At 44.0% G+C, this 9,934-nt stretch overlaps 1 protein-coding gene across 2 annotated transcripts in view; it reads right to left on the minus strand.

The window, feature by feature from the left end:
- Positions 1 to 9,934, minus strand: part of ALKBH3 (alkB, alkylation repair homolog 3 (E. coli)) — a 33,217-nt gene that overhangs the window by 21,079 nt on the left and 2,204 nt on the right. For both annotated transcript variants that reach the window (XM_004683570.2, XM_012725031.1), the window contains exons 2-7: positions 9,477 to 9,624; positions 9,008 to 9,111; positions 8,132 to 8,166; positions 4,399 to 4,446; positions 2,661 to 2,764; positions 1,030 to 1,118 (exon numbers count right to left, since the gene is read on the minus strand). In XM_004683570.2, coding sequence (XP_004683627.1) covers positions 1,030 to 1,118; positions 2,661 to 2,764; positions 4,399 to 4,446; positions 8,132 to 8,166; positions 9,008 to 9,111; positions 9,477 to 9,555 — 459 coding nt within the window. In that variant the 5' untranslated portion in view covers positions 9,556 to 9,624. The remainder of the gene's footprint in view (positions 1 to 1,029; positions 1,119 to 2,660; positions 2,765 to 4,398; positions 4,447 to 8,131; positions 8,167 to 9,007; positions 9,112 to 9,476; positions 9,625 to 9,934) is intronic.

Consider the following 9,934-nt stretch of genomic DNA (forward strand, 5'->3'; position numbering starts at 1 on the left):
AAGAAACGAGCCAGAAAAGGCAAGAAAGAACTTCTTCCCCACTGTCATGCAATCCTCAACTACAATGCCTCGACTTCTGACAAGGCCCGTTAGTCTCACAGAAGCAGGGCCCGAGGGCTCCACTGGGTGGGCAGCTGCACTTCTCTCAAAAGAACCTCAGATGCAGGGCTCACTGCTTCCCGGCGTCACATGTTAAATGCAGGCATAGAACCCAAACACAAAGCTACCTCCTTATGTGAAAAACCAGGCCCCCCTCCCCACCCCTCAAAAATTTATCCTGGAACATTTTAGCAAAGCGGTAGCTTATGTTTGCAAATTACTAGAAACTCTAAAATGTGTCACAGTCCTGTTTAACTCAATGCCATAAGCAAAACTCCATTTTCTTCAGTCTCTTTCAATAAAGCATAACATTATTTGCCAAAGGCAGGATTCCAGGAACTTAACAGGCAGCTATTTTTTGAACCTTAACTCCATCCTCAGACAAGCTTAATTTATACACTAAAATATCTTTGTCTACTGTCATGGAAATTTTTTGAAACAAAAGCAACAGTAGAAACAAGCCCAAATAACACTAAGTAGTAAGTTTGAAAACTGCAGCCATCAAATGAAGACAAAGTGAACAAGACAAACGGCAGATTTTTCCACACTGGCAAGAGTCCGAGAAATGCGAAGAAATGTCTGATCTCCCCGGTCAGTCAGAAGGACGTGGCCCAGGGCAGCGTGAGACGCGCTGTCCACAGAGGGCAGCGGCAGGAGCTTCGGAGGGTTAGGGACATAAGTGGCCCAGTCTCTTGGAGCCCTGCTTCCAGCCAGGCTGTTCTGGTTTCTCACCCTCAGAGTTCACCCACGGGTGAAAAGAACATCAAAGATGATAAGCACAAACACTCGGTGTCTAACCCAGAGGGTTTCTGTTTGCTTTGTTTTCAGTTAGGAAGCTTCATGCAGCTCTACAAGGTAATGTGCTGTTTTCAGCACTCTACATTTAAGGTATACAGTCTATAAAGCCACAGCAACAACATTCCAACATACGTGAGGATTTGGTTCCATAGTGATTCTTGAGTAAGTGTAAGGAAGTTCTCCATACCATGCTGTAAGTCTTGGCTGCAGGTAAGTTACATCTAAGAAAAAAAAACACAGGGCCTGTGAAGTGGCTTGGTGGATTCAGGTTTGATGGCACCGAGTGCCGACCCCAAGCCTTGCCATGTGCAAGAAGTGTGAGCAACGCAAAAAGCAGAGGGGATGGGCTTCGACAAGGGTCCAGCCCCCCCGAGGACACAGGGCTTCAGTAGAGAGGATAATGGCTACAAAAGGCAAGAGGAGGAGGAGGAGGCAGGCAGGCAGGGTGTGGACAAGGGTTCTGAGGTGCGAATGTGTGAGAAGTTCCGGGTCAGAGAGGACAGCAGCAAGAGAGAAGGCAGAAGGTGTCACACGGTGGAAGGGTGGGTCTAGAATGCAGGGTGTGGAGGCTGACCCAGGGTAAGCAGAAGATTGTGGCATCAATGACCACGTGAGAAAGGAAGCAAACTCTCCCCCTGTGCCCAGCATTGGATAAGCCCTTTGATTCCACAGAAAAAGTGCTCTGATCAACCATAGCATATAGCTGATTTCAGTGTAAGTTTCTGATGTTCAAGTTATTTAGACAGGAATTTATCCAGCGATCTGCGGTTTCTCCCACTATTGATTTCAACCACCACAATGATCGCTCAAACAGCTCCATGACTGAGGCTTTCTTTGCACCAGGCCTTCTGTTGAGCACTTGCTGTGCATTATCTCATCTATTAGCACAACAACCTTATAAGACAGGAATTAACTCCCTTTTACAGATCAGAAAAGTGAGGGCAGGAAAGTTACTTAACTATAATTTGCTTAAAATTAACAATTACTTTGAATGACAAAGCCAACAATCAAAGCCAATTCTGACACAAAAGCCCTGTTGTAGTAACAGCTGAGAGCTGAGAAAGCTGACTCCTAGTTTATGTTTTAGTCAGAAAAGTGAAGTCCATACAGTTGCTGCTTTAGAAAAAATTTAAATTCACAAGTGTAATTCTGTGAAGGAAATTCTATGCTAGAGCACAGGCGCCCTCCAGTGGCCACCTCTGGTGTGGCCGGCACGGCCACTCACAGAAGCCAGACGGGGAGCAGGTTCCAATCCCCTGATCTTTCCAAGCTCAGGAGGGTAGCTGAAGCTACAGGAGCCTGGACCCGGCTAGTGAAGCCAAAATGAAAATAAAAAGCCAATAAAAAAGATCCATGAAAAAATGCCTAACAGGGTCAGGAAAGAGAAGTCAAGAAGTTTCTACGAAGAACATAGAAAGTTGGCATCACTGGAACTCAATAAAGGCATTTAACAAAGACACACAAAGGGGGATACGTAGATCAACCCCTGGAGGCCAAGCCAAACTCCTTCGGTCCTTGAAGTCCAGATTCCTGCCATGTTCTCTCTGATCTCTTAGTCTTCCATCTGCTGTTTCTTTTGCCTGAAATCCTCTTCCCTGTCCCCTCTGGATAGCTAATTCCTACTCATCCTTAGGGACGTTAGGTTTAGAATCTCTTTTTAACAATGGCTGTGGTCAAGTTATTTGGAAGTGGCAAATTTATCAGAAAACATTCCAGAAAGGAAGACCAGGCATCACCAACTGCAATCTCAAAGGCTCACTTACCATCTCTGAAGCCGGTCCTCTGTTTCCAGGGAACATCTTGACAAAGCTGTTTCAATACCATGTCGGCTTCTTTTAAGTCAACAAAGCCAGGATACAAACACACCCTTGAAACAGAAAGAACCCTTACTAACACAGAAAAGGTGGGTCAGAGTCTAAACATTAGCAGGGTCAGTTAATCAGGAGGCTTCCTTTTATGGGTAGATGAAATCATTCTTGCCACACCTCCCTCAGCGGAGAGACTAACATCACCAGGGTCATGATGCTTTATGTGTAAAATAAACTCCTTTCATGCTGAGACAAACAAAAGAGGCAAAGAAGGAAAAGGGAATAATGAGGCCTTTTACAGATATGGGCCAAACACTGATCCACACTGCTTGGCTGTGAAATTTTGGGCAAGTTTCTTTATCTCTCTGAACCTTAGTTTTCTCCTCAGCAACATGAAGATGATATCCACCTCAAAGGCTCAATGTGAAGAATAAGTAGAACAGCTCACAAAATGCCTGGTAAGATGTTGTGTTAACAATAGGGAGTCTTTGTCCCACCCCCCAGCCCCGGTGGCATGAGTTAAAGCCGGCACTATGAAGCTGTCCACAGCCACTGCAGCACAAGTTCAATCCCGGCCAGGGAGGTGACCCACATGGCATGGTAGACCTCTCCTGATCTACATGCTGCTCTCCACGCTCTGTCTGTGTTGAATCCTTTCACCCCCGCACCTCTAACCTGTACCCCAGTTCTTGTATGCATAACTAATCCTAAAGAAAACAGGGAGTCTTCTAAGATTACACCAAATGTAAGCCAGAGATCAATAAGGCTGCCTCAAGATAAAGCTAATCAAGGTAACCTTCTCTCAGTGAATAGATGCTTATTTCAACAACGCCAAGTTCAGAATTATTTTGGAAAGCCTTTTAAAGAAATGTTCTGGGGCCCATCCTGATGGCACAATGGTTAAAGCACAGCACTATGAAGTGATCCACAGCCACTGCAACACGAGTTCAATTTCTGGCCCAGGAGGTGACCCACATGGCACAGCAGACCTCTCCTGACCTGCTTTCTGCTTCCCTCAGCAGTGTGTTTCAGTCAATATGCCTGCTCTGCTCCCTACCCTGTCTCTGGTGAATCCTCTGACCCCCCACATACTGGTCTGTACCCCAGTTCCTGTATGCATAAATAAATAAATCTTTAAAAAAGAAAAAAAAAATGTTCTGAAATTCCATCCATCCGCTGAATCGGCCCCGTGCTAGCACATCTTCACACATGGAGAGTGCCGCTGAGTTTTTGAAAGTCAAAGCTCACCTGAAGTCATACAATGCCTAATATACCCAAGATAGTGCATGCTTTTAACTTTACTGAAATCCACCTCCACATAACAGTATCTCTTCATCTATACCCTCTAGGTAATACAATAATATAACAGTAACACATATAATACCTCAGGCAGAAGAGCCAAGGCTGGACCCGTTCTTAAATTCAGCTTACTGTGTGGCAATAGGAAAAAGAGCTCATTCTCCCTGGGCCACCCGAGGTTCCTCCTCCGGAACACGGGGTAGTAGTAGTCATAGTATCTGAGAGAGCACAATGTACAGCTGAAAATGCTCTAGAAAAGGGGTGTTTATGAAATCCTTGCTCCCTAAGAATTTAAGAGGCCAAAGTTACCTATTCAAGCAAGGGAACAGAATATTATAAGTGATTATAATAACTCGGTGACAACTATAATCACCCCTATTGGAGATTCACTTACCGAGATACTCCTGTGGGCGCCAGGCTGATGTCATACACGCCCTCTTTGCTAGAGAAACCAAGAAGACACGCCTATCAGTACCAGGCAAAACAATACACCTCACCCCATGGCAGGGTGATCCCTTGGGGCTCCCAAAGCCCTGACTCACCAATATTTTACAATGAGGGTGCATGACAAGGGAGATGTAACCCCACCTTCCTCTAACACTGAGGTAAGGGGCAAGATGGTGGTAGAGCTTAATGGCAGTAGGAAAAGAACCCTGATGAGAGACAGTACGGTAAAATAAAGTCTGACTCTACCCCTTTTTATTTCACCCATCATTTGGGCAGATAAAGTCCAGGAATCTATCTACCACACAAAGATGCAGCAGAAAGAGCACCTTTTGCAGACTCTAGAGTAGGGGTGTATTTCATGGGCAGCAAGGACATCCGGGGCTCTGGGCTTCTGTGCAGTCAAAGATAGATGTCTAATGAGGTTCCTCCTCCGATTAAAATTCTTCAGAGGCGGCATCAGCTTTTCAGCTCTGCACGCAAGGTCCTCATGACCTAGCTGCATGTCCTTGGCGAACATGGACTCCTCCTCCTCCAGTGGCAACTACTGCTTGGAATCTCCTGAATATACTGTTTCAACCGCATACTCTTCAGGGAAACCTCCCTGAACCAGCCTCCCCACCCTAGTCCGAAAGACCCCCATCATTGGCCCAGTGGAAATCTCAGCCCAGCATCACCCTCTGTAAATCTTTCCCAACTTTTCACGCCCCCAGCCAAATAAAGCTAACTGTCTCACACTGGTGCTATCAAATAGGCCACACCTCAAGCCTACTGTTTTATGATACAGGCTTACAATTTACTCATCTCATTACATGTTTACTTCATTTATTAGACTGTGGGCTAACAGAAGCAAGGAATGGGTCATCACTCCATTTCCCAGCGCACAGTACATAGTAGATGGACCGTAAAACCTTATTGAAGTTAATCTACACAAAAGTGCTGTAACTGGTGGTAAGGTCATGGTGTGAAAAGTGACCCAGACTGGACGGGTGTCACTTCTCCAAGGAAGACACAATAATGGCTAGTAGGCTCACCTTTACTTAGTACAGGGAAATCAAACCAGATGTCACCTCACAACCTGGACGCAACATGTGTTGGTGAGGGTGTGACAAAAAAGGAATCACTAGTGGGAATGTAAGCCACTGCGGCCTCTGTAGAAAACAGTATGGTGAGTCCTTAAAAATCTAAAGACAGAAATACCATATATCTGCTAGGCATTTATCTTAATATGAACATGTTAACTCAAAAAGATGTGTGCTTCCCTGGGTGGATGGCGGCATTAGTCACAGTAGCTCGGGCGCAGAAACAACCAAACACTCTTTGGCAGGTGACTGGCCATTCCTTGGCTATTAAAAAGTTAAAATCTTGCCTTTCAGGACAACGTGGGTAGAACCAGAGGTGATAACACTAAGATAAGTCAGAAGTGAGAAAGTGAAAGACAATGATATATGAAATATAAATAACCAAAGCAAACAAATTAACAAATGTAACTCTTAGACTGTGAAAAATCTAGACAAGGGAAGGCAGAGGGCTTTGATCTGACAGTGGGAAAGAAGCCAGAACTTTGGTAGGGGGGTGAGGTTACAGACAGGTGAAAATATGCCCCCCAAAGTTACATAGTAATGTAAATCAATGGTAAACCAATAAAAGTTTTACTAAGAAAAAAAGCAGCTCTGTCAGATAATTCTCAGCAGAGGTAAGTTCTAGAGAATGATGTGAAAGGACATCGCCCTCTGCATGTCGCCAGCAGTTCATGAGCTCTGGCTGGGCATGGGGTGAGCCAGACACAAATTATTGCCTGCGTATTTAAGATTCTTCTAGATGAGTTGCTTTTCAAGAACCCCAGAGTGTGAGTAAGTGTTTTAATGGAGGGTGTTTTAGGTCACATTTACAAAGTAGCTCACTTTAACTGTGGGTGACATTAAAAATTTTAAAAATCTAGTATAGCTAACTTTAGATAACCAGAATCAATAGACCCTAGGGCCAAGGAGGAATGACTTCTGTCATAGTCTAATTCACCAATTCATGACTGCCCATTTCCTCAGCCTGATGGTCCACCTGTACCTTGTAATGGGTTTCATGGTTTTCTTTATTTCCTTTCTCACCAAGGCACTGACACATCGCTATTTGTAAAAACAGTTGAAGGGTTCTTCCTGGTGGCGCAACGGGTTAAAGCACAGCATTATGAAGCTCTCCGAACCCACTGCAGCACGAGTTCAAAACCCTGCCAAGGAGCTGACCCCTATGTGGCGTGGCAGACCTCTCCTGACCTGCCCACTGCTCCCCTCAGCAGTGTATGTCAGTAGATCTGCCTGTTCTGTTCTCTACTCTGTCTGCTGAATCCTCTCACCCACCACACCTCTGGCCTGTACCCCAGTTCTGTAAGCATAAATAAATAAATCTTTAAAAAAAAAAAAAAAACAGTTGAAGACTGTTACTTACTAGATTGGGCCTTCAGTGACCATACAGTTTAACCCTCAACATCACAGACAATAAGTGCAGCGAGAGGGCAGTAACTAATTTACGGCTTAGCTACAAAGCTAAATAGTGTCTTACACAGCTAACTAGTGGCATTAGTTACACAGCTAACTAGTGGCATTAGTTACACAGCTAATTAGTGGCTTAGCTACACTTCTAACTAGTGGTTTAGTTACATGCTAACCAGTGGCAAGGCCACAACTATATACCCTTTTTGAAAGTATAACATTTGTTCTAGCTCCAAATTTTTAAAGATTTTTTTTTTTTTAAAGATTTATTTATTTGTACATACAGAACTGGGGTACAGGCCAGAGGCTCAGGGGCGGTGAGAGGCTTCACCAGAGACAGAGTGGGGAGCAGAACAGGCAGATCGACGAAGTACACTGCTGAGGGGAGCAGCGGGCGAGACAGGAGAGGTCTGCCGCGCCATGTGGTCTCCTCCGGGGCAGGCGGGATTTGAACTCATGCGGAAGTGGCTTCAGCTTCTCAGTGCAGTGCTTTAACCCGCTGCGCCACCAGGGAGGGCCAAATTTTTAAAGATTTTTAAAGTCAACCTGCAAATGAAACAGTCTACTAGTCCATTCATGAGAAGTAAAATATACAAAATTCCATCTGCAAAAATAAAAGGATGCTCCCGCTGGCCATTTATCTACAGCAGATGGAAACTGAAAAATCAGGGGGAAAAAAGTCAAAGTATCTCTCATTAATTTTGAAAAAGAACACTGATCAATATTAAAGGAATGCTCACAATTGACAAATTGCTCTGAAATAATTATGTGGTTTTAACAAATGAACTGCAAGGTCATCTAGATTTCTAGCAGCTTTCATAAACACTGCTAGCAAAAACACTGTAGCAAAAGAGCTACACTTCAGTGAATCAGGAAAAATTTCCCTTTGTCTTTTGCTGGGAGATATTTTAGCTTAGTGTCTGCAAATATATTAGTGAAATAGGGTCAGGGAATCTATACCAGAGTCAAAGTTTAATGTACAGGTATCTTGTTGCCTTTTCCACATCAGCAAATTCAGAAAAGGTCTTTCTCAAAAGACTTAATCTAAAAACATCTGAGATAGGAACATCCTGGTCTAAAATTAAGACACTAATTGGGCTGTTATCTCTCCCAAATGGAAAGACCAGGATGAGAGAAAGGTCTGAGGCTCTCCATTTCACTGCAGCCAATGTTACGGGAAGGCAGCAAATCACTTACTCAATCAATCGAGGTTCCGGGGTTCTGCGTACCACCTGCAAGAAAATAAGGTCTTAATTCTGAAACAAATCCTAGTCCTCGGGGGGGGGTCTTGTCTGAAGGGCTCACTTTTCTGGTCAAAATAAATCAGATCTAAAACCATCCCTTTTTTACTCTAAGCTATAACTATCCCACTATAAACCCTTGTTTCTACTTTTTTTTTTTTTAGAATGATATCATAGTTACTAGTTGGTAGTTTAAAAAAAAAATGAGTCAATTAGTATTTATCCATTTTCCAAGCTGCCAGAAACTCTAGAAAAACCTCCTTTCCAGAAGAGTTATAAAAATGAAAGACACACTATAAAGGATTTTCTTCATTATTTATACAGCCATTACTGTAGCAAGAAGCCTGATTTCTAGCTCTTTTTTCTGTTATACTAAAAACAATGAACTTTTACAGTTGCTTACATTCTTGTCTGGCAAGGAGAGGGAGCTAAAGAACCAGGCAATGAGGTAGCTTCAATTTTAATACAACTCCAACATTTGGTGCCATGGCACTGAAGACTGCACAGCTGGTTCAGGACCATCAGACACTAGATGTCCAATACAACCTCAGGTCTTGTTAGGAGACTCATGAGACTCAGGTAATCTCTACTCACACACAGCACAGACTTCTTGCTAAAACTGGGAATTATGCCATAGACCCATAAACTGGGGGCAGCCTACAATCTTCAGACATACTAAGGGGCTAACACTTCCCATTTCATTATGAAAGCCAGTCTTCCACTCTCTTTTTATCAGTGAATTCATTCAGTCACTACTTGGGAACCAGCTGTGAAAATACAGCTTTTATGTGCACATCACGGTTTTACTGTGGAAAGAGAGACAAGAATCTACCTGCTGGGGTTCACTGAATACAAAGTGTCTGTCAGACAGATGCGGATCCTTGTTCATCCAGGTTTGACCAGGCTTCTGATGGAGAGGACTCCTAGCCACGGGAGCTGAAGCAGGAGAGAGAACAGACTCAAAGCAGGGAGAAATTGATCCTCACCCACTATCTACTGAGCCAGGACTAACAAAATCCACCTGCAGATAACCAATACAGCAGCTAGACATGACTTAGTGAAGCCCAGATGCTGAAAAGTATGAGAGTCGTGACTAAACACGAGGAACACTAAGGATCTTAGCACACTGTCAACAATACCAACAAGCCACCACTCACATGTAAGTCGTTCCTTCTATGTGAGTCCATAGAAGTCTGTTATGACCCCCCCAACACACACATCCACACCCATACAAACCCACCTGTGTGTGTGAATGTGCTTGGCGTGCGCATGCACACACACGACACCCCCCTGGTTCTTACCTGGCTGAGCAGCGGCCTGGCTCTTTGCAGAGCCAGCCCAGACTCCCTGCACTCGGGCTCGCCGTCTTTTGTCCTCCATGTTAACCAAAAGACTTCTGCTCTTAGCTTTTCAAAGATTTCATTCTGATTCATACCACACAATGGTTATCTGTTTTAAAAAAAAAGGGGGGGGTGGTGTGGTGGTGGTGAATTTTAGTTGGGGTTGTGAGAGCTTGGCCTACTAAGAGGTAATTATTCTTAGGCAGAAGCAACAGCCCAATAGAAATTACAGCTTCTACATAAAGTCACCTATGTCACTTAGGGCTACTGGCTTTGATATTTATCTTCTGCAATCTGAGAGACATATGCTTCCTTCACAAGAAAGCACACGTTAAGAAATTCTAGAACCAGCATCTCCCACAAACCACATAACTCCTATTAGCTCCCAAGAGCAGAATATAAAGCATAACACCCCTGCA

Source organism: Condylura cristata, unplaced genomic scaffold, assembly GCF_000260355.1.
Source record: "Condylura cristata isolate star-nosed mole 26May11 unplaced genomic scaffold, ConCri1.0 scaffold00015, whole genome shotgun sequence".
Classification (NCBI taxonomy): Eukaryota; Metazoa; Chordata; class Mammalia; order Eulipotyphla; family Talpidae; genus Condylura; species Condylura cristata.